Source organism: Chlorocebus sabaeus, chromosome 11 (assembly GCF_047675955.1).
Source record: "Chlorocebus sabaeus isolate Y175 chromosome 11, mChlSab1.0.hap1, whole genome shotgun sequence".
NCBI lineage: Eukaryota > Metazoa > Chordata > Mammalia > Primates > Cercopithecidae > Chlorocebus > Chlorocebus sabaeus.
This window is the reverse complement of record NC_132914.1, coordinates 50,842,555-50,865,485: the sequence shown is the minus strand read 5'-3', so window position 1 is coordinate 50,865,485 and position 22,931 is coordinate 50,842,555. Positions and strand designations below refer to the sequence as shown.

Below are 22,931 nucleotides of genomic sequence, written 5' to 3'. Positions count from 1 at the left end.
CCTCCTCTTTCTCCCTCCCAACTCCAGTCCCCATGGGAATGTTTGGGATCCATGCACACAGCTTGGACTACAGACCCCTTCTTTTCTCTACCTCTGTCCTCAGTGGAATGGAGAGTGAAACCACTGGGTTCGCACTCTAGGGTTGAGAGTCTGTCTATGTTGAAGCAGAGAATGCCCCCATCAGACGCAGACACTGACTCTCGGCACTGGCACGCGCACGCGCGTGCACACACACACGCACGCGCACACACACACACACCCAGAGTCAAAAGCATTCATGGCACATCTACCAGGCAGGCAGGCAGGCAGGCAGGCCGGTGCTGGTTAGGGCAGACACACACCCTCTGCCTGTGCTTTCTCTCTCACACCCAGCCCAAGGCTCCTCCCACTCCCAGTCACAGTTCCTCCTGCCCTCCTCTCCAGCCTCTCCCCCTCCAAATCCAGGCCTAAAGGTGGGGACAACATTGGCAGCCAGGGACCCAGGCGCCCTAACTCCACAGGGAAGATGTCTGTGAACCCTGGCCTCAGCACCCCCAACAACAGCCACTAGTCAACCAGTTTGCTCCTGGGACCAAGGGACTGAGGTGGGCTAGGGGAAGGGAGAGGCTACTTGGACCTGCAGGTGAAGGCTGAGCAAAGAATAAGGGCAGGAGCATCTATTCTAGATCTGGCATACTTCTGCCCGGCCACTCCAGCGCCCCGTTGCCTACCCTGGGGAGGCACCAGAGACTGGCCTCGGAAGAGTCACAGCCTGGCCACGGACAACTAGTCCCCCCAAAACGCAGAAAGGAGAATAGTGCCAGAGAGAAAGGGTTGGCATCACGGGGCCAGGACACTGACCTCCTCTGCCAGCCGTGCCCGGCCTCCCAGGGGATGGAGTCACGGAAGCCTAGCAAATGGGAGGGGCAGAGACCCAGGCGTCCCGGGCCGCCCCGCCCTGTCCCCCTCCCGCCCACCCATCCCTCCGCCCCCCAGCCCCAGGGCACAGAGGAGGGAGCCGGGCAGGGGCAGGCAGGGGAGGGAGGAGCGAGGGCGGGAGGGGGAGGAGGGAGCTAGGCAGGGAGGGAGGTGGGGGGGTGGGGAGGGAGAAAAAGAAAGAAAATATTTTCCGTGTCCCCGCCTGCAGAGTCAGTGTGCGGTTTGGGAGAAAATGTGTCGGATATTTTGGGGCGGTCACGTGGGCGGGCGGGCTCCGAGAGGCCCCGGGACAGTCCCAGCCTAAAGCCGTGCCCCCCCAGGAGCCCCCCAGTACCACGAGCCCCGGACATTGCGACGCTCCATCCCAGAGACCGCCCGACGCCGGGACCTCGGGGCTCCGCCGCCTCCCTTCCCCCTCCCACTCCAGGTGAGTCAGGCGGGGAAGGAGGCTCGCCCGCTCCGTCGCCTGGGTCCTCCGACGAGGCGGCTGGGGGAGGGGGCGCGGAGGAGCCGCACGGGCGAACGTCCTCCCGAGGCTGGCCAGGCTGGCCGCCGGGCTTGAGGGGGGCTTCTTGCCCCGACCCGGGCCAGCCCTGCTGTGGGAAGGGAATGGGGAAGATTTTAACGGGCTGAGGATGGGCTGGGTCATCTGCCCTGCATTTTGGTGCATAGCAGAGGAGGGCATTTGGGGAAGTCTTCAGCCGGGGGCATTCCTCCTTATATTTTTGTGCTGGGAATGTGAGAGAAGACAGGGATTCTCTCGCGGGGAAAGACTACCACCCCCTTACCCCCGGGCTCTGACGGGTAGATTTGATGTTCCATGCTGGTCCAAGTTCCTCCCTCTCCAGTGGAATGGCACACCTTGGACATCAGAAGGCAAGGAAAACGTTCAGAGGCAAGTGAGCCTGGCCCTCCGCGTCCAGCAGTTCCGAGGGACTAGTGCATAGGATAGGGATCTGTGAACTTTCCTTGAAGCTCTGGATTCCCTCCGACACGTTCCCAGCCCAGGTGGGAGCCTTGGCTCCCTTCAGCCAAGGTGCAGGGGGCACCTCTGGAGTATTCTTGAGGGAAGCCCAAATGGAACAAAGAAAGAACAGGAAGACCGGGACAGGGACCCAGGAGTGCTGGTCCCAGAGTTCCACTGACGCTGCCTCTCTGTCTTTAGCAGCTACGGCTCAGTTCCCTCAACCTGACCCAGTATGTAGGAGCCAGTCTCCGCAGGCGGCCAGCCGGTAAGAAGATGCTTGGTTGTTAGTGGTGGTGGTGGGGCGGCAGGGGAGCCTGAGTAGGAGGTCTTCAGGGCAAGAAACTGAGATGACTGTCCTGCTTTAGGGCTCTGGTCCTGGGCAGCTGGAATCCCAGTCCTCAAGTCTGAGGCTTCTACCCTTAGTGTCAAATGTTGAGTTGGGGTCAAGGACCACAGCCAGCGTCTCATATCCTTGAGGCAAGTAGAGAGAAGACAGGGGAGTGGGGATAGTGTGTGCAGGGTGCCTGGAGCTTGGGTATCCCGTATAGACAGACACACAAACACACACATACACACACACATGCACTGTGGCCTACAGCCCAGTAGGCAGCATGGGGCACGCCCCCCCCCCACATCCCGGCACACCCCCACCCCTGGCTCAGAAAGCCACCTAACTGGCACCTCCAGTTCCCCCCTCTGCCCCACCCTGCCCATGCCCTCTGATGCCCACACACATTCCACTGGCATTGCCTGCCTGCCTCCTGGGCACTGCCCCTCCCTGGGGCTAGTAGGGTGGAAGGAGGGCACCTGGGGATGAGAGGTGGAGACTCAAGGGTCTGGACTCCCCCAGGGATGGCACGAGGCCAAGGAAGCCTGGCCCACTGCTGCCTCCTGGGGAGCAGGCTGGGGGCCCAGGCTAGAGCAGAGGATGCCTGGGTTCTCTGCCCAGGCTGGAGATGGGGTCATGGAAAAAGGTGGTCGTGTTTATACAGAGGGGAGGGGGGCAGCGGGTGGAGAGTGGCCGACAAGAGCAGCTTTGTTCCAGGCTCTGGAGCGGGCAGGGCGGCAGGGAAACGCACCCCCCTCCATCCGGCAGCCCCCTTCATCCATGCCCTCCCCTCAACTCCACCTCAGCTCTAAGAGAAGCAGCTTTGTAAAAGCCCCTCTCCCCTAGTCCGTCATCCCCCCTGCCCCACCATCTGAGATGGCATCTTAGTAGAGGAAGAATGTTCTCTACTTTCCACGAGTCCCCCAAAGAACCAAGGCATCTAGGGCCTCAGTTTAGGATTTCCTTTTACTCTGCACTGCCTTCAATTCCTTAGTCCATTCTTCTACCCTAGATTTAAGACCCTCCCCTTCTCTTCCCAGCCAAGAGAGAATCAAGGCTCAGAAATGGGAGGAATCTCTGTCCCCTTCCTCTCTTCACTCAACTCCCAAGTCCCTTCTCTGAGGCAAAATAAGAGGAAGGCCAGGGACAACTCTCTTTGGCTCACATGCAGCATCATTCCTTGGTGAGGATCAGGAGCTGAACATCCCTCTGTGGGAACCCCCCACTGCCCTCCCCACAGGCCTGTGTTTCCCATTGGTAGGTGAGAAGCAAAGACAAGGAGGGCTAAGGCAGAGAGCCTTGTTCCCAGTCTAAGCCAAGTCTGGGGAACATGGGGATGGAGGAGTCCTCTAGTAGCTTCTCACCCTTGTCATTGGAGGGGTTAATCCACTTGGAATGTGGCCTGGCCAGTTGAGCTGTGGCCCAGGGGCCTCAGGGGCCCCGAACTCCTGGCTCCATCTGGGCTTAACTAGGGATGAGAACTTCGGAGGGGAATAGGAGAAGGAAAAGGAGAGGGACCCTGGAGGCTTGGAGCTCAGACTTTTAGGGCCTGTGAAAACACTGGGTTAAAGAGTTTGAGGGTGCTGGGTGTATGGGTGGTGCCATGGTGAGGGGCAGGGGATGCTTCATTCATAAGGGCTGAGTGAAGTGTGATGGCATTGGGGTCTGGGTTCTTGTAACCTCCATGACAGTTTACCCTCAAGGGCTTGAAGGCCAAGGTAGAGGAGAGAAAGAAAAACAAGCAAAAACAAAAATAAAAACCAGAGGTATAAAGACTGAGAGCTATCAATCCTAGAAGCAAATACTGATGGAAACAAAGGCAGATATACCCATCCCCTTCCTCTAGGCCTGCCCACCCCGTGGTCTCTCTGCGTTTTAGTCTCTTGGCCCTTCTCTGCCCTTCACAGCAGTCTGTTATGGTTCTGGCTGGTGGAGATACCCAGGCTGGGGTGACTCTTCCTCCCTAGCCCACTAACTGCCTAGAGAGGCGAGAAGTTCTGGGGCTCCTGGGAACCTTTTCCTTTGTCAGAGGATCAGGATAGGAGCCACCTACTTAGCACTAGGATTCCCATCTCCTGTCTACCTCCTTCTCCTCCCCTTCCCCTGGGTTCAGGTTTAAACTCTTAGAGGGAAGCCTACTTTGGGGGAGGAGAGGATGCAGGGAGAACGTCCCAGAAATAGGGAGCCCAAGGATAAGAAAGAAAAAGAGGCAGAATGCCTGGGCACGTGGCTCACGCCTGTAATCCCAGCACTTTGAGAGGTCAAGTCAGGCGGATCACCTGAGTTCGAGACTAGCCTGACCAACATGAAGAAACCCCATCTCTACTAAAAATACAAACATTAGCCGTCTCAAAAGAGAGAGAGAGAGAGAGAGAGAGAGAGAAAAGGAGGCAGAGAAGTAAAGTCAGCTGACCAAGAAGCAGCTCCTTGGCATCATACACTTGGCACAAGTGTGGGTTCCATCAACATCCTTAGATTTGAAGCAGTGGGTACAAGAGGGCTTAGAGGGTGAGGAAAAATTAGAGACAGGAAGAATTGGGAGGGGAAACTGGAAGAGGGAGTGTTAAATAGAGAGGGAAGTGCTTACTAAAGCAGAGCTATGGAGGAAAATCAGGTACAAAGAGAACTAATATGAGACATTTACATAGCATTCCCTATGTGCCCTACATCATGCCAAACACTTGACATTGGTTAATTTATTTAGTCCTCACAACAACCATATGAGGTAGGCCCTATTATTAGTCCCAAGTGATGCATGAGAAAACTGAGGCACAGAGAGATTAACATGCCTGAAGTTCCACAGCTAGCAAGTGGTAGGGTACAGTCCAGGTAGTCTGGCTCTAGAGTCTGTCCCCCAACCTTTGCCTTGTACTCCTCTCCAGAGAGCTGTAGGGCTCCCAGGTAATAACAGAGTTATGTTTGTTTTCTCCAGGATGGTAAAGAGTTTGAATCTGGGCTCCCCCACTTGCAGTCATGTGACCTTAAGCCAGTCACTTCATCTCAGTTTCCTCATATATGAAATGGGAATCCTAACTCCCAGTTCACAGGACTGATGTGAGGGGTAGGTCAAATGCTTAGCCCAGTTGTAGTGATTCATGATCACTTCCCAATCTAAGAGTTCTCTCCACCAGAAGTCTTCAGACCATCATTCACCTTGGGACCTCCGTTTACCCTTTCCTGGAGCTCCTCTGGAGTTTCTCAAAGCCTGCATAACCCCCTGCCCTGCCGTCTCTGCCACACTGTGAGGGCCCTGAGCCAGGGCAGGATAAACCATAGCAGCACAGAGGGAGAAGACTGCAACTGAGAGAGGGTCATGGGGCTTGGAACCTCAGAGTGGTCATTCTCTCATCTCTCCTTTCCCTCTCTTTCTCCCTAGGACTCTTGGAGGCCCAGTGGGCAGGCCAGGCAGGGCGGGCACGGAGCCTCCCAGGCTGGGGCAGTGGGCATGGGCAGGGGCTGTGGCTGAAGACCTCCCCCGCCCACTGCAGACCCCGGGGGACTCCCACACCGCAGCTGCCATGGCCACCAATAAGGAGCGACTCTTTGCGGCTGGTGCCCTGGGGCCTGGATCTGGCTACCCAGGGGCAGGCTTCCCCTTCGCCTTCCCAGGGGCACTCAGGGGGTCTCCGCCTTTCGAGATGCTGAGCCCTAGCTTCCGGGGCCTGGGCCAGCCTGACCTCCCCAAGGAGATGGCCTCTCTGTGTGAGTCTCAGGGATCTTGGGGAATGAGGGCAAATGGAAACAGGAGGGCATCTGGAGGGTGGATGGTAAAAGAGTTGGCACCCCAGTTAGGAAGACAGGCAGGGGACAGGGGTTTGGCCTAATGGAGTAGTAGTGAGTAACAGAGGGTGGCAGTGGTGGTGAGGAAGGAGTTTGGATGTGGACTCAATGGAAGTGTTTGCAAATGAGAGTTCTCCTGTTCAAATAGGATAGGGAGGTAGCAGGCCTAAAACTTGGAAGGCGGGTATCTAAAACTGCCTCCTGGGTCAGTCAACTAGTAGAGGGGCACACCTTTGTGTGGGCAAGCTGGGGGTGGGTCTGGTGCAGGGTGAAGCTGCTGCCTGCATGCAGTTGGGAGTTGTGGGGAGCCAGAATGGGAAGCAGAAGAGTCTGGGAGGATAGTCACCTGGCTCTGTGATCAAGAGGTGAAACTGGGCCGGGCGCAGTGGCTTACGCCTGCAATCCCAGCACTTTGGGAGGCCGAGGTGGGTGGGTCACTTGAGGCTAGGAGTTCAAGACCAGCTTGGCCAACATGGTGAAACCCGTCTATACTAAAAATACAAAAATTAGCCGGGTGTGGTGGTGTGTGCCTGTAATCCCAGCTACTTGGGAGGCTGAGGCAGGAGAATCGCTTGAACTTGGGAGGCAGAGGTTGCGGTGAGCTGAGATCATGCTACTGCACTCCAGCCTGGGCGACAGAGCGAGACTCCATCTCAAAAAAATTAAAAAAAAAAAAAGAAACCCTGTCTCTACTAAAAATACAAAAATTAGTGGGCGTGGTGGCACATACCTGTAATCCCAGCTACTCAGGAGGCTGAGGGAATTGCTTGAACCCAGAGGCAAAGGTTGTAGTGAGCCAAGGGAATTGCTTGAACCCAGAGGCAAAGGTTGTAGTGAGCCAAGATCGTGCCACTGCACTCTAGCCTGAGCAACAGAGCAAAACTCTGTCTCAAAGAGGGGAAAAAAAAAGGTGAAATTGCTTTGAATTACGTGGAGGCTGCAGAAAGGGGAAAAAAATCCTGTGACAGGTCCCCAAAGATGTGTGGGGTGAGGAGACTGTGCTTCTTGGTTCGGGGGAGGATAGAAATGACTGCAAAGAAGGTAGCTTTTATACCATAAGTAATCCAGAGAGGCAGAGGGGGGTGTTCCAGAAGCATCCTCTCCTCCAGCGGTGTGGGTCTGGGCTCCTCCCCTCCCTGCAGGTCTGGCATAGAGCCTGCATGCTGTGCAGATCCCTACTTGTTCCCCAGGCCTGCCCTCTTTGGGTTAAGCCTTTGAGTGCTGACAGCAGGCAAGGCTTGGGCCTCTCCTCTCCTCCTCCCTCTGGGACCCCTCTCCTCCCAGTTGGTAGTCATTCCTCATGGCCAGGCCATTACATTACAGGTGGGGGTGCCAAGCTGGTTAAGAGAAGGCTTCAACTGGGGACAAGAGAAGGTGATTGAAGGGCGGGGGAAAGGGCAATTTCTGAGACAGAGTTGGAGAGAAAAAGACAAAAAGATAAAGGCACATCCTTCATGGCTCCACAAGTGCAGAGATAGAGGTAGAAGAGAAGGCGCCCTGCTTCCAGGAGGGGGCATGCAGAGGGTTGTGTGTCTGTATGTGAAAGGGGCGACTAGGCTGGGCTGGCAGCTCCACTGGAAAGAGTGTGTTCATCTGGAGAAGGGGTGAGTGTGTGGTGCCTCCAGACTTGATGCAGTTGTGTGTGCACAGCATCTCCCTGAGCCTCTGCTCATGTAAAGAATTCCAGTGTGTGCAACAAAGAGTCAGTGTGAGGAGTGAGGAGGGATTTCGTAGTGCTGCTGACTCTGTGGCTGGCGTTTGGTGAAGAAGCCTGCTGGTGGCATGTCTGTAGTCCAACAGGGGTTATTTGAGTGGCATGTAGGTGAACAAGAGAGTACAAAGTGCCCTTTTTGGAAACTTCGGCTGGGCTTCCCCAGACTTCATTTTCACCCCACGAATCTGTCCTAGGGACCTCGGGAAGTGGGAAGGAACCACCCTCCCCACATGAATGTACTTCTGGCAGTGAATCCTACAACTCAGCCTCTTGGGACTTGATTTTCCCAGGTTCTGGGAGAGGCAAGTAAAGGAGATGGAGTGGAGAGGGAGAGGAGAGAGAATGGTAGTGGGGACAACGCTAGAGCTAGTAGCCAGTCCCCAGTGACGTCCCCCTTGTGCCCCTGTGCTGTGGACACACTGAGATCAAGGTCAGGGTTCAAAGTGAGGTCAAGGTAGGGAAGTGGTCAGGCTGGGCTCCATCTTCGAAGGCCATGCTGAAGGAGGGGGCTGAAAGGAGAAATCCAAGGGAGGAGCCAGAGCCAGGGCAGGTAGCTGGGGAGGGTGCGGCTAGCGTGGAGGGACAGGCCTGGGCAGGGAGGTGGCAGGAGGAGGGAGGAGGGGAAGGCTTGGGGGTGGGTCCCTACGTGGCTTACATGGGGGTGGGGCAAGCAGCACCTAGTGGTAGGAGAGGAAGACATAGGGGAGAGGAAGAGACCCAGGAGTCTGGGAAACCTTCCAGACTGGGAGAGTAGCAGAAGGGTGACAGAGTGTCCTCTCTCATTTCTCTGACCTGCTGTCCCTTTTTGGCTGGGAGCATCTAGTGGAGAGGGTTTAGAGGCCTAAATCTGATGCCAAAGGCATACTCACCTTGAGTTTGTGCGTCTCATCACCCTCTCCCTTATTCTGTGGATGACACATACACACTCTCTCTCACACACAGACTAAGAGAGGTGGCCCTTGAAGAGGTCTGGCACTTCTCCCTGGGGCTGGCTCTTGGATCTTATTGCTGGGTCCCTGGCACCTTGGGGACATCCTTGTTGCGAATTGAAGTCTTGCTCTACTTCCTGGGGCTGTCTCGGGGTCTGAAAGGGGTGAGGCAGGCGTCTCGGAACTGCATGGTGGTGGAGGGGAGGCTCAGGGGAGCACGTGTTGCTGAGGCAAGCACAGGCCTGTGCTCATGGAAAGCAGAGGGGTGTGTGTATGTGTGTGTGCGTGCGTGTGTGTCTGTGTCCCTATGTATCTCTATGTTTGTGAATCCTAGTGTGTTCTAGATTTGCTTTCTACAGGGAACAGAGTCTGATGAGAGAGAACAGAAGCCTTGCCCTCGGCCGGGCGCGGTGGCTCAAGCCTGTAATCCCAGCACTTTGGGAGGCCGAGACGGGAGGATCACGAGGTCAGGAGATCGAGACCATCCTGGCTAACACAGTGAAACCCCGTCTCTACTAAAAAAAAATACCAAAAAAATAGCCGGGCGAGGTGGCGGGCGCCTGTAGTCCCAGCTACTCGGGAGACTGAGGCAGGAGAATGGCGAAAACCCGGGAGGCGGAGCTTGCAGTGAGCTGAGATCCGGCCACTGCACTCCAGCCTGGGCGACAGAGCGAGACTCCGTCTCAAAAAAAAAAAAAAAAAAAAAACAAAAAAAAGAAGCCTTGCCCTCCTCCCACTCCTGAGCAGATAGCTGTGGTCCTGACGACCTAGCCCAGTTTGTCCTCTGAACCTAGCGATGTTGCCCTGGCCATGGGGCCACTGTCCCTGGGGCAAGAAGCCCAGACTTCACCACACTAAGTTACCACACATGGGGAAACTGAGGACAGGCTGGCACAGAGAGAGAGTCTTGCTTAAAAGAAACTGAAAAAGAGAGACTCACAGACAAGACAAGGGACAGCTACCCAGGCACAAAGGTGCAGACACAGAGAAGCCAGGCACTGAGAGAAGCAAGGAGAACAAGCAGGTGGGTAAGGGCAGTGAGCAGTGAGGCCTCCTCCAGGAAAAAACCCCAGTCGACTGCCTCCTTTCCCCTCCCCTCCCTGGTCTCTCCTCCTCCGGCACAGGCTCCAGCTCCAGGCCGACACAAACGGGGCTTTGATTGCAACAGGAAACCTCTTTGGCGGGGGGAGCCGGGCAAGCCGCCGCCGCCAGGGCCCAGGCTGCACCCCCCTCTCCTGGCCCCCTACCCGGTCCCAGCCCCCATCCTGCCCAGCGCGCCTCACATCCCTGCTTTGGGCCCCACTCTCATTCACACCTCCCTATTCTTCTGCTCTTCTGCTGCCCCCTCCTCCAGAGACCCCCCTCCCATTTCCCTTCAGGTGGGACTCCTACCTCAGGACTCACCCTTCTGGCAGGGCCTGCTTTACTTTGAAATACCCCCTTTTCAGCTTTTCGAGGGAGGGTTTTAGAAAAAAGGGAGAATTTAGCGTGAAGAATTCAGAGCCAGTTATCCTCAAGCCCCATCCAGAAGGTGGCAAGAAGGGAAAGGCGGGGTGCATAAGGAGTTAGCTGTCCCTGCTCTGCCTCTTCCTGGCCAAACTCATCCTTGCCAGGGTGGCAGGGGCTCTGAGGAGTGACCCCGAAAGAATCTGAGTGCTAATGGCCTTATTAGTTGGGGAGAGGTACACTCCTCTTTGCCTCTAGGACTATGCCTTTGTGGGGCTCTAGCTGGGAGGGGGCTGTGCCCTGGTGGTGGGGATCATAGGGAAGAGGGTGAGTCAGGCAGCAGCCCCCCTTCATACTCCCACCAGGATGGCGGAGAACATCTGGTTCCCATGAAATGCTAGAAGGCTAATGGGTCTAATTGCTGCAATAAGGTCTGGAGAAACTTTGGGGAAAAGAGGGGGCACTAGATCCCCCATCCTCTTACCTTCTCCCCAAGGCTGTACTAAGTCTGTCTAGAATGGGGGGGTCAGGGTTGATGGGGAGGGAGGGCCTGACGCCCTAATGCCTGGTCCTAAGGACCCCCTCCATGCAATGCCTGGGATGCACACACACATGGGGTGATGAGGAGTGGGGTGCATCTGGTGAAGAGAAATGGGGGCTATTGAGGACTCATGGCTTCCTGGAGCCCTCCCCCAACTCCTCCTGTGCCCTCCTCCCAACCCCCTCCCTGTGGCCTGGCCACTTCTGGTTCTAATTACCAACCAGGCAGGCCTGACTTAATTGGGACCTTTCAGATTTCTGAGGGGGAAGGGGGGTACTGACAGCTTGAAGTTGACTAATCAAGGCTCTTTCCCTCTTGTTTTCGGGGGTACTCCCTATTTTGCACTTAACTGATTGTTTTTGTTGTTTGTCGCTGGACAGATTCTGATTCAGAAAGTTTTCTTTTCTTTCTTTCTTTTCTTTCTTTCTTTCTTTCTTTCTTTCTTTCTTTCTTTCTTTCTTTCTTTCTTTCTTTCTTTCTTTTCTCTCTCTCTCTCTCTCTCTCTCTCTCTCTCTCTCTCTCTATTTTCTTTGTTTCTTCTTTTTGTGGGGTGGGGGTGACTGGATTCAGAAATGGGTATTTGGGATTGGGAGAGCAGGAGGGAGCTTACACTGGGTTGGAAAGAGCAGTGCATTCCCTCCCCATTCCTGCTTCAAGCCCACCAGTCAGTCTTGCCACCCCGAGGTTCCCCGCCATCCACAAGTCAGGCCTATTCCCAGCCCCGGCAGCCCCTATCCCCTCCCCCGCGCCCGCCATCCCTTGCCTACTCTGGCACCCCTTCCTGCCCTTTATTCTTCCAACAGGCGCCCCACTCCTGCAGCACCCCCAGTGCGCCCCCCACCCGGTACAACAGATTCTTAGAAAAGCGCGCCCCGCCCTGGCCCAGCCATAGCCGCCTGGCGGGGGAAGGGCTGGGCCGGGCGCCGCTCCCGCTCCGCGGCGCTGCCCGTGTGAGCGGCGCTGACAGAGCCGGCTGGGCAGGCAGGCCGGGCGACCCGGCGGCTGAAGGCGGGGCGCGGGGGAGGGGGCGGTTTCCGGGAGTCGCCGCCGCTGGCGCTGTCCGGGGCCAGGGTCCCCCATTCGGCTTTGCCGGGCCAGGGCAAACTTCTGACGTGGCCAAACCCCCGCCCACCTCACCCCCTTCTCCGCCGGGCGAGGGCGCTCAGTGCCGGAAGGGGCAACCCAGGGAACAGTGTGGCGGCCCTTGGAGAGCTGAGGGGCACTAGCGTGGGACTGAAGGGAGGGCACTTATGCCTAGGCTGGGGGTATTTAAAGACCCTGAGAACAGTCAGTGACCGGAAGCGCCCCTATTGCCGAGGGAGCCCTTGGCATTCAGACACTGGAGGAGGGGAGTTGGCCATCAGGGGCAGATTCATCGAGGCGCAGTTGGCACGGCAGGCACAGCTTAGGGGGTAGTTTTGTGCTTTAAAAGTGAAGTTATGTTCGAGGAAGGAGCATCGAGAGAGACGGTCGAGGCGCTTAGGGAGCGTCAGTGGCGGGATAGGGCTTCGGGGACTCGGAGGGAGGCGGCCCGGGCCGCGGTGGAGGGCGGACTGCTCGGGCTAGGAGGGGTAGACTCTGGCTGCGCTGGAGGGGGCGGGGGACTCCGCGGCCGCGGTGGAGACGGCCTGGGCGGGGTGGGGCGGGGCCGGGTCAGGAGGAGGTGAGCGCGCTCGGCCACCCGCCCCGAGGGGGGTTCCCAGAGAGTTCACGGCGGGAGCGCGCTCCGGCCCTCGGACCGGGGGTGGGGAGACGGGAAGGAAGGAGGAGGCAGCGCGCGCCGAGCCGCAGGAATGCACTGTTCGGCCCTGAAGCGGGCGCGCGGAGGGGGAGGGCGGAGCCAGGCCTGGGAATGAGAGGGGTGGAGGTAGTGCAGGTCCCGAGCCTCAGGAGAGCAGCAGCGCGCGGGGACCTCCACTTTCCCCTCTTCCCAATCATCCTTAACACCCCTGTATTGACTAGCGTGAAAAAGGGAGAGTCTGAGGAGGGGAAAATCTCTGAAAGGAAATGCTTATGCTTGGTTCCTCCACTCCTTCCTCCAACCCCGACCTGGGCACGCGCCTCAGTGCAAATGCGTGCAAAGCCTATAAGCTGTGAAGAGTATGCTTGCAAACATTCTCCCGAGCAAGGTGTCTGCACAAACGTGTGTGCACCCATGATTTTATATGCGTGCTCACATGTATGTGCACTCTTGCATATTTGCAAATTCTTGGTGCCTGATAAGATAAATGCATGCACGGATGTGTGTCTAAGCAAGCGCGCGCGCCGCGGAGCGAGTGTACGTATGTGTATGTGTGCGCTCCACTCTCAGCTCTGCTCATCTCGGTGCCCGGCCCCCTTCCCTCTCCAAGCCCCACCCCTCACCCCTCCGGGCTTCGCTTTTTAAAAAGGTCTCCCTATTGCTAGCTGCCGAGGCACCCAGATAGAGCTGGACAGAGGCTAAAGCGGCAGCCCCAGCTTCGCGCCCCGCCCAGTCCCTTTCCCCTGCTGGGGATCCCCCTCTTCCCCGCCCACCCCTTACCCCGCATGCAGCCCAGCGCCCTATGCTAGCCCTCCCCCTCCCCCCCTGCTGGAGCGGGGCGCCGCCGGGGGAGGAGGGGGAATCGGCTGCGGGTCCTTGGTGTTTCTAGCACCCAGCTTCCCTCCAAGCCGGGTCGCGATGTACGACTGTATGGAAACGTTTGCCCCGGGTCCGCGACGGCTGTACGGGGCGGCCGGGCCCGGGACCGGCTTGCTGCGCAGAGCCACCGGCGTCTCCTGTTTCGCCGGACTTGAGTCTTTTGCCTGGCCGCAACCCACCAGCCTGCAATGTAGGTACCCGAGTCCGGGGCTGGGGTGTAGGGTGCAGGAGAGGCTGGGATTTACTCTTTCCGTGTGTAAAGAGTGGAACTGGGGTGCAAGGAGGAGCTTCTGGTCCTTTCTATGTAAGGTACTGGCCCTTTAAACGTGGGGGCCTCAGCGTCTCCTTTGCGTGTGTGCAGTAGTGTTTGGAGTGTGTGTGGTTTTTATGGTGAGTGTTTAGCTCGAACCTGTGGTTGATGCCACTCCAGAGTTCCTGGGGATAGGGGGAGACCGAGGTGTGTGGGTAGTTTGCGCCTTCAGGTCCGTGGCCCTGGAAGGATATGACACTCAGGACAGTGGGTGGCGTTTGTAAAGCCCATGTGGGAAGCTGGCAGTGTTAAAAATATTGTTTGCAGAGCGTGTGAATCCCTGGAGTGTGCAGCGCCTTGCCTAGGTGGTGTGGGTGTGGGAGCAAGGGTCTTTCCACCAGTGTCGCCTGCGACAGCTGCCAGGTCCACATGGCCTGTGAGGGGATGTTTGTGGCGTGAGGCCGGGAGGGCGTGTGCCCCTGCGTGGCTGCGGGGGCGGTTTTGGAAAGTGCTGTGTTCGAGAGTGCATCCTGTGTGTTCTCATGCCGGGTGGAAAAGGTTGTGCACACAAGAGGGAGAAGGCTGAGTTCTGTACGCCATCCTCCATATAAAAAAAGAAATGTTTGGAAACGTGTATGCGGTTATATGCAGAGAGATGATTTTTTCCTATGACTCCAACACACACAACTTCAGCAGGAAGCGAAAAGTTTAAAGCAAAGTCTGTGTGTGTGGTGGGGGGCGGCCTGAAGTTGACAGCGGCAGGGCGAGTACCATTGCTGGGTCCCCAAATATCTATCTTCCCCCTCCGTGAAATGGGAGATGCCAGGCCGGGGGCCCTGGAACCCCTTTCCAGAGCAGTAATAAAAAGCTGGGGACTGAGAAGCAGTAAAAATGAAGTCCAGATGAGAGGCGGCTTTGAAGCTTGGGCCACAGTGCCTGGCGGGGGTGGGGTGTGGGGAGGGGCCAGGAGCAGAGCCTGGAACACCCCCCAAATTTACCCTGGGCTGGGATGTGCTCGCAGCCCGGGTGCGGACGGCCGGGGACGAGGGGTTTGGGGGCACGCTGGGAAGGGTGGGAAGGGGCGGGCAGCGGGCGGGGCGGCGGGTGCTGGGGGAGTGCGCACGCCAGGTCACCAAGCCCCCGCCAACGCGCCTCGCTCCTTGGCACCAGGCAGCGCTGTTTACAAGTTCGGAATTTTTTTTTTTTTTGGTTCCAGAGCAGAGCTGCTCAAATTTAACAACTGGGAAGCTGGAAGAGGGAGATGGCAAACAAGGAGACCGGACTTTATTTTACTTTACTTTTGGGTGGGGTGGGGGAAGAATTAAAAGCGTGTCATTTAAAGAACCAAGAAAACATGGAACTATTGCTTTGCAGCAAATCCCTGTGAATTCTTAACTTTCTTCTCATTGCCCAATAGAATGGGGAGTTGGGGTATGTTGTATGTTGTAGGGGTGCTGAAATGGAAAGAATCTTCCAGGTAGGGCTTCTGGGGGCTGGGCGGAGACCCTGTCTTTTCTCAGGCCTATGGAAGAAGCCCTTTGGGCTTGACTGGCAGTAGGTTTTTGCGTTTTAATTTGGACCAATAATTTTGGCCTCTGGGATCCTGGTGGACACACAAAGCCAGTTTCAGGCCTGCCCCCACACACTTTCAGAGGGAAGGCTGCTTGGGGGGTGGGGGTGGGCTGGATGTGTGTGTGTGTGCCTGTTTGGAGGCTTTGGTGTCCTGGTGCTGCGTGCGCAGGCTGGGGTGTTTGTCTGGCGGTAGAGTGTTCCCTTGTGTGGCCAAGTGCTGGGTGTTGTGTGTCAGCCTTGTGACTGGTACATCTACCTCCACGGTGTGGCTGGAGTGAGTGTGTCTCTATTCTGACTCTGTGTCTGTGCCAGAATCTAGTGAGGGTTCTAGAAGCCCATTGTAACATGCCTGCTTTAGTGCCCTGCATGTTGTTAACCTGTGAGTATGTGTGTCTCCAAGGAGGTGTGTGCTAGATTGTGAGTCCGGGCTGCTCAGCTCTGGGCCTCGCAGCTGGGAGCGTTTACAGCCGGTTATAAAGAGTTTGTTTGAAGCTCCGCGCAGCCTGGTCAGGAATTTCCTCAATTTCAGCAATTTGGGCTTTAAAAGGAGAAAACCCCAGAGCCCACCCCCATCCTCCCCAGCAGGGGCCCCTGCCTAACCCAGGAGCAGCATCCCTACGGTGGGGTCCGAGCCCCAGGCTGGGGAGGGGATCTGATTGGAGTAGACCCAGTTAGCTTTCTGGGGCCTTGACCTCGCAGATTGACCTCGGAGCCACTAGGCTGCACTTTAGGGTTCAGGGGGTGGGGATGTGACAGTATTACTTAGACGGAAAAAGTTGCCCCCGGGCCTGTCTCCCTAAGGCCCCCAGTCTTATAATTGGCTGGCATTGCCCCATGCCAGTCTGACCGCACCCAGGCCCTTGCGCAAGAGAGGAAATGAGGCAGCGCTCTGCGGGCAGGGAGGGCGTCAGCGCCAGAGTGAGCACCACCCCACACACAGGCCTTGGGCAGAACGTGTGCCCTCGAAGGACACAGTGGTGGGTCTGAGAAGTGAGAGGTTGGGAAAGGCATTCCAGCCCTCCCCACATCTCTCAGCACTAGCCCCTCCTGGAGCCCCCGTCCCTAGTCTTGAATAGACTTCAGGCACCCTTTTTTCCCCCTCTCCTCTCTCCTTTTCCTTTGGGGAATCTCACTCCGGCAGGATTCTTATGCTAATTGAATGTATGTGTGTTGGGGGTGGGGAGGGCTTCCCTCCTGTGGGGTGGGTGGAGCTAGCCTGGAACCCTGGCATCCCGGGCATTCCTTCCGCCCTTCTGGCTGCATTGGGGTGGACTTCTGACTAGGTGGGCTGCAGAGGGTTAGAGGGGAGAAGGTGTTCATGAGGTGGGTGCATGGGACACACCTTAGGGAGGGTCTTAGGAATTTTTTTGCATTAACTTGGGTCCTCCAGATTTGGGCAACAGGTCGTACAGGTGAATAATTTACAAATTTTTGGAACCTCTGAAGACCAACGACACACGCGCCCACACACACACACTTAACCGGCAGCCTTTGAACAGAGCAGAGCATGTCCTCCCCATACTGTGGGGCTGAGACCCCTTTTGAGCTGCAATTGGGTATTTTCAGAGTGAAGACAGAAGCTCAGAGAGGGTCCAGAAACAGGTCCCCTCCCCCATCAGTCCCCTTTACCTACTGTCACCTGACTTCTCCAGTTTGCTACACCTCCAATGGCTTCCAGACTTGAGAAACTGAGCAAACACCTCAGTCTCCGCTTCCCCAGCTTCTCTGACTCAACAGCCACTTGGATCCACTGGTGGTGTGGCACTGAGCTGGTCACTTCCCCTCTTGTGGCCTCAGTTTCTTCAAGCGTGAACCAAGGCTGTGGTGCGTCTTCCCCTGAGACCTGTGCCCCGTTTGCTCCGCTGTCAGTTATTCAGGGGTGGTGTGAGAGAGAAGCCTGAGGAGTTATCCCCCCTGAACTACTGGAGAGGAAATGAGGTCCTGGTCTACCTGCTAAGCATCCCAGCAGGTCATTTGGCCAGTGCCAGCTACAGGAAGCCTGTCATTGCCTACCTGCCTCCAGAGTTATTGCCCCACAATAAGGGAGGACAGTGGGAGGTAGACTACCCGACGAAGATCTACCAAAGAGACAGAGAGTGACTAGAGAGCTCAGAGCTGCAGGGCTTTAACCCTTCTATCTACCTCCTGTAAAGTTAGGGAAACAGACCCAGAGAAGTCAAGTTCCAGAATGGCCTTGGTCTGGAATTTGGAGGATTAAACATGTCATACAGGGTGAGGGCTGGCATTCTTGTGAACAAGTTGGTTAGACTGTGGAGGGCAGACTAGGGGTCACAGCAAGCTGTGGTAATAGTGGTCTTTTAGAGGATTCTGACAGTGCTTACTGCTGGGACTAGTGCACTGTGGTAGTGATGGCTTTCACCGGTGGGCCAAGGAACAAATGCACATGGGGTGTGTGTGGTGAGGAAGCCTGGATATCTGTGGGGTCCTTCTCCCCTGACCCTCACATCACTGCTTCCCTCCCAGCGGTGGAGACACAGAGCACCAGCTCAGAGGAGATGGTGCCCAGCTCGCCCTCGCCCCCTCCGCCTCCTCGGGTCTACAAGCCATGCTTCGTGTGCAATGACAAGTCCTCTGGCTACCACTATGGAGTCAGCTCTTGTGAAGGCTGCAAGGTGTGTACGTGGTGGGGGTGGGCAGACGGGGGATCCAGTTACCCGAATAAGATGAGAGACCAGGCACACAGATGCTGTGTGTGAGCAGCACTGCTTTGCACATAGGTGGTTAATAGATTAGGTCAGGCCTGGGGCAACCTGCAAGGCCAGTGAGAGGATGGTACTCCCAGCATTGTGCTTCAGAGACCCTGTCTTTTTCCCTCAACTCCAGGGCTTCTTTCGCCGAAGCATCCAGAAGAACATGGTGTACACGTGTCATCGTGACAAAAACTGTATCATCAACAAGGTGACCAGGAATCGCTGCCAGTACTGCCGGCTACAGAAGTGCTTCGAAGTGGGCATGTCCAAGGAAGGTAGGCTCCCATCCTTGGCCTGGGCAGGAGCACTCCGTTCCTACCCTATGGCTGTGGCCCTCTTTCCTCTGGCCACTCCCACTTCCCTGACCTCTGAGACTTGGCTTGCCCTAGGGTGCTGCCTTCTCCTAGGCCAGTCTTGTTTGATTAGCTCCATTCACCCAGGAGGCCCCACCGTTTCCCATTCTCCCTCTCAGGGAGCTTGACCCTTCCTCTGAATGGGTGAATAAGTAGGGTCTCACATTCCCCCTGTTTCATGGGGGAAATGAAGCCAGTGGGCTTGCCAGTCCCTTCCCCTCCCCTGGACTGAGCCAGAGATGGATATGGGGTGGCTCCTCCTCTCCACCCCCCCCACCATTGTGCTGCCAAGGCTATAAGTGGATATCCTGCCGCCTGCATATCCTGCCCCCCCTCCCCCAGCTCCTGCAGGGTGACAGGAAGGGCAGGATGGAGCCGAATGGCCTGCGGAGGGAGCAGGGGCCGCAGGCCCTGGGTGGGGCTGGGGAGAACCAGCCTGGGAATAGGAGCTAATATAGGCAATAGGGAAACTGAGGCACTAATTACAGTGCCAGAGAATAGATATTCATGATAAGGACTAAGCACATTAAATTAGGGTGAGAGAAGACACCCAAAGGGAGGCTCTGAGGGTCCTGACTCTCTCCTTGTGCCTCCACCCACAAGCTGTGCGAAATGACCGGAACAAGAAGAAGAAAGAGGTGAAGGAAGAAGGGTCACCTGACAGCTATGAGCTGAGCCCCCAATTAGAAGAGCTCATCACCAAGGTCAGCAAAGCCCATCAGGAGACCTTCCCCTCGCTCTGCCAGCTGGGCAAGTATACCACGGTGAGGAATGGGCAGAGCCCAGTGAGGGCAGGGCACTCTTCACTTCAGGGAATGGGGCTGGGTTATGTTGGAGGTTATCATCGACTGGTGCTGAGGACAAGGAGGGCATCAGAATGCAGAGGAGAGAGCTTGGGATATTGGTAGGGAGAAGACAGTCTCCAGAGGTGGACCTTAGCTTGCCTTCCAACCTCCTACCCCTCCCCTCTATAGAACTCCAGTGCAGACCACCGCGTGCAGCTAGATCTGGGGCTGTGGGACAAGTTCAGTGAGCTGGCCACCAAGTGCATCATCAAGATCGTGGAGTTTGCCAAGCGGTTGCCTGGCTTTACAGGGCTCAGCATTGCTGATCAGATAACTCTGCTCAAGGCTGCCTGCCTAGATATCCTGGTAAGTTAGGCCCTGTGGGTCCTGCCACAGCCTGACCCTCATATGGGACCCTCAACAATTCCTTGATCCATGCAAAGATTTCCTTACCTTGCACTCCCTGCCACACATGGGGGACTTCTCAGCTCTCTTTTTGTCTTAGCCCCTCCCTCTATGACCTGATCCTAGACTTTTGGATGCCCTGTCTCCTCCTGACTTCCCAGGACTACCCCTGCCAAGCCTCAGGTCCTCCACTTCTGCCTTCTCCATGCCTGCTTCAGGATGCATTCACTGGGGACCTAACCTCCTCACTTTCCACTCATTCCCTCTTTTCCCCATCCCTCAGAAACAGCACTAACCCTCCTCCACCTCCCACCTTCAGATGCTGCGGATCTGCACAAGGTACACCCCAGAGCAGGACACTATGACCTTCTCCGACGGGCTGACCCTGAACCGGACCCAGATGCACAATGCCGGCTTCGGGCCCCTCACAGACCTTGTCTTTGCCTTTGCTGGGCAGCTCCTGCCCCTGGAGATGGATGACACCGAGACAGGGCTGCTCAGCGCCATCTGCCTCATCTGCGGAGGTGCGGGGGCGCCCCCTGGCGTCTGCTCAGTGCTCAGTCTCCTTTTCCACCACTCCATGCGGGATCTCTGACTGGGAGGGGGCGTGGAGGACCCAGCGGTCTCTTCCCCTGGTAATTCTTGCACCAGGCCCCATCCACAGAGTTCTCAAACCCTGTACAGGCTTCCCAAAAGGCCAGTTGGGGATCAGCCATCTGTCACTGTATCTTCCTCATCTCTTCCTTCCCCTCTCACTCCACTATACGTGTTCCCATAGACCGCATGGACCTGGAGGAGCCCGAAAAAGTGGACAAGCTGCAGGAGCCACTACTGGAAGCCCTGAGGCTATATGCCCGGCGCCGGCGGCCCAGCCAGCCCTACATGTTCCCAAGGATGCTCATGAAAATTACCGACCTCCGGGGCATCAGCACTAAGGGTGAGTCATAAGCGGGTGTCCCCTCTCTGTCTTCCCAGGGCTGTTGGTCTCCCAGGTCAGACAGGTGGACACGCAGTGACTTGAACAGAGTAGTCGAGATCCAGGCAATCTACACTGGAATCCTAGCTCTACCACATAGTAGTGGGACACTCTGGGCAAATTGCTTCTAAACCAGTACTGTCCAATAGAACTTTCTGCAATGATGGGGATACAACAATCATTAGCCACATGTGGCTTTTAAGCATCTGAAATGTGACTACTGCAACTGCAGAACTGAATTTTTAATTCAGCACAATTCCAAGTACATATACGTACATATGTCTATATATCTATACACACAAAGTCTTCAGCAAATTGCTTTACGTTTTTTATCTTGTTTGTAAACTGGGCTATTCTTCACGCACCTTGTAAGGCTGTCTTGAGGACTAAATTAGTTAATATACAATGTAAAGCTAGGCACCATGGTGAGCTTCTGTAGTTCCAGCTACTCAGGAGGCTGAGGCAGAAAGATCAGTTGAGGCTAGAAGTTGGAGGCTTCTGTGAGCTATGATTGCACCTGTGAATAGCCACTGCAGTCCAGTCTGGGTAACCCAGCAAGACTCTGCTTCTAAAACAACAACAACAACACCACAACAACAAAAAAACCCCATAACACATACAGTGTACTTAGAATTGTGCTGAATTAAAAATTCCATTCTGCAGTTGCAGTAGTCACATTTCAGATTGCCACATGTGGCCAGTGACTACTGTATTCCCATCATTGCAAAGTTCTATTGGACAGTCCAGGCTTAGAAGGATGTCTGGAACACTGTGTTTGATAAATATTAGCTGTTGTAATAAATGTTATTAAGAGAACAGGACTAGGAACAACTGGCAAGCTCTGGACATTCGAGAGTGGGGTACTTGGGGAGTGGGGTTGGAAGTTGTGTGCATTGTGCTCTCTGAAGAGACAGCCTGAAAGAATGGGATGAATAGGCAGCAGGCCTGGTAGAGAAGGCCAGGTAGAGGTTCCAGGCAGAGGAGTGGCACCCAGGCAGCCTAGTGAGAAGAGGATGAGCTGGGGACAGAGAGGTGGTGGGCCTGTGCTGGGCGCCCCCTAGGGGAGTCAGAGGCAGTTGAGAAAGGTTAGGGAGATGGCCTGAAGGGCCATGTGCCTCTGTCCTCCTGAGCCTCTCTCTTTGCCTCTCCATTGTAGGAGCTGAAAGGGCTATTACCCTGAAGATGGAGATTCCAGGCCCGATGCCTCCCCTAATCCGAGAGATGCTGGAGAACCCTGAAATGTTTGAGGATGACTCCTCGCAGCCTGGTCCCCATCCCAATGCCTCTAGCGAGGATGAGGTTCCTGGGGGCCAGGGAAAAGGGGGCCTGAAGTCCCCAGCCTGACCAGGGCCCCTGACCTCTCCGCTGTGGGGGTTGGGGCTCCAGGCAGCAGACTGACCATCTCCCAGACTGCCAGTGACTGGGGGAGGACCTGCTCTGCCCTCTCCCCACCCCTTCCAATGAGCTCCTTGTTTTTGCCAAAGTTTCCAGGGGTGCCTCTGTGTTCATCCCCTTCCCGATCTAACCGGCTCCCTCGCCAGTCCTGGGGGCCTGCCCTGCTCCCACCAGGAGAGAGGGCAGAGGGATGAGCCTGAGTTTGGACTCTAAAATCTCAGCACTGCCCCTCAGGTGCCAGGGTCCTAGGCTCCCCAGGGCAAGAGGAAGACCCTGCCATTCCACAGCCCTTTCCTCTGCCAGGTGCTTGGCTCTCTGGGAGCAAATAGGAACACTAGAGACCAAAAAGGGGGCAAAGGAGAAGGGCTGAGCCCACCTTTTTGCCCCTACCCTTGGTGCCTAATGCTGTGTGATGCACCTGCAGGGTGTGTGCTAGCCTCTGTGCCCCGTCCTTGTGCCAGGTCAAGGTGGGGGCAGGCTGGGCCCTGCATTTCCGGGGCAGGAACAGAGGGTGAAAGGGACAGATAGATGCAGGTCCATTCTGCACCTCTTGGCTCGGGTGCAGAGTTCACCCTGTGCCCTCCGTTACAAGTCCCTCCCCCAGCCCTGTCATGTGCCTTGGGCTCCTCCTGCCCTCCATCTCAGCCATCGGGGCAGGGACCCTCCTACACTACAGAGGGGCCAGGGGATCCCTCTCTCCCTAGTGCCTTCCACCCTTTACCCCCCAGAGCAGCTTGGCCCAGGGAGGGGGGATGCTGCTTAGCTGATCCTGCCCTGACCCAGAGGAAGCCTCTATTTATTTATTAGCTTTTGTTTACACCCTGGAATTGACCCCTTCCTCCAGGGGTCTTGGGTGGGGGAGCCCAGGGCCCCTGTGACCCCTCCCTTCTTCCTCCAATCCCCAGTTTGTATTTAGCTGCCAAATAAGATTCCCATTGGCTCCCTGTGTTCTCTTGGGGGGTCAGGGTACTGTCCCCTCCCCTCTGTTTACATCTCCCCTCTACCCCGCTGTATTGCATATTGCTGAGTTTTCTATTTTTGCAAAATAAAGTGATGGAAACTCATGGGATGTGGCTCCCTTTAGGAGGTGGTAGGGAAATGACCAGCTGACCTGGTGAGGAAGCTAAGTGAGTAGGGAAAGCTTGTAATTGATTGGACTTTGGAGCTTTCTTGGTAGAAGAAAACAGGATGAAATGTGCCTGGATTGCGGTGGGGACAGGATGGGGGAAAGGGAGCCATGG

At 56.2% G+C, this 22,931-nt stretch overlaps 1 protein-coding gene across 3 annotated transcripts; it reads left to right on the top strand.

Annotated features, from left to right (window-relative positions):
- The first annotated feature begins 1,099 nt into the window (after nucleotides 1-1,099).
- RARG (retinoic acid receptor gamma) lies at nucleotides 1,100-22,754 on the top strand. Of its 3 annotated transcripts, none has more exons than XM_008003401.3 (10): nucleotides 1,100-1,345; nucleotides 2,084-2,150; nucleotides 5,590-5,915; nucleotides 17,550-17,698; nucleotides 17,910-18,051; nucleotides 18,733-18,893; nucleotides 19,104-19,280; nucleotides 19,639-19,843; nucleotides 20,098-20,256; nucleotides 21,452-22,754. In XM_008003401.3, exons 3-10 carry the CDS (start codon nucleotides 5,732-5,734, stop codon nucleotides 21,637-21,639), a joined length of 1,365 nt encoding a protein of 454 aa, XP_008001592.1. In that variant the 5' UTR covers nucleotides 1,100-1,345; nucleotides 2,084-2,150; nucleotides 5,590-5,731; the 3' UTR covers nucleotides 21,640-22,754. The 3 variants fall into 3 exon arrangements, with proteins under 3 accessions (XP_008001592.1, XP_072876878.1, XP_008001594.1); XM_073020777.1 differs by lacking the exon at nucleotides 1,100-1,345 and adding an exon at nucleotides 1,411-1,813; XM_008003403.3 differs by lacking the exons at nucleotides 1,100-1,345; nucleotides 2,084-2,150; nucleotides 5,590-5,915 and adding an exon at nucleotides 12,937-13,433.
- Nucleotides 22,755-22,931: the final 177 nt, after the last annotated feature.

Bases quoted from the DNA above. Each gene is read 5' to 3' on its own strand.
- RARG (XM_073020777.1), top strand. From the start codon at position 1,732: ATGTTCCATGCTGGTCCAAGTTCCTCCCTCTCCAGTGGAATGGCACAC. The intron at 2,151-5,589 runs GTAAGAAGATGC...CTTTCTCCCTAG, and splicing joins TCTCCGCAGGCGGCCAGCCG to GACTCTTGGAGGCCCAGTGG. The intron at 18,052-18,732 runs GTAGGCTCCCAT...TCCACCCACAAG, and splicing joins AGTGGGCATGTCCAAGGAAG to CTGTGCGAAATGACCGGAAC.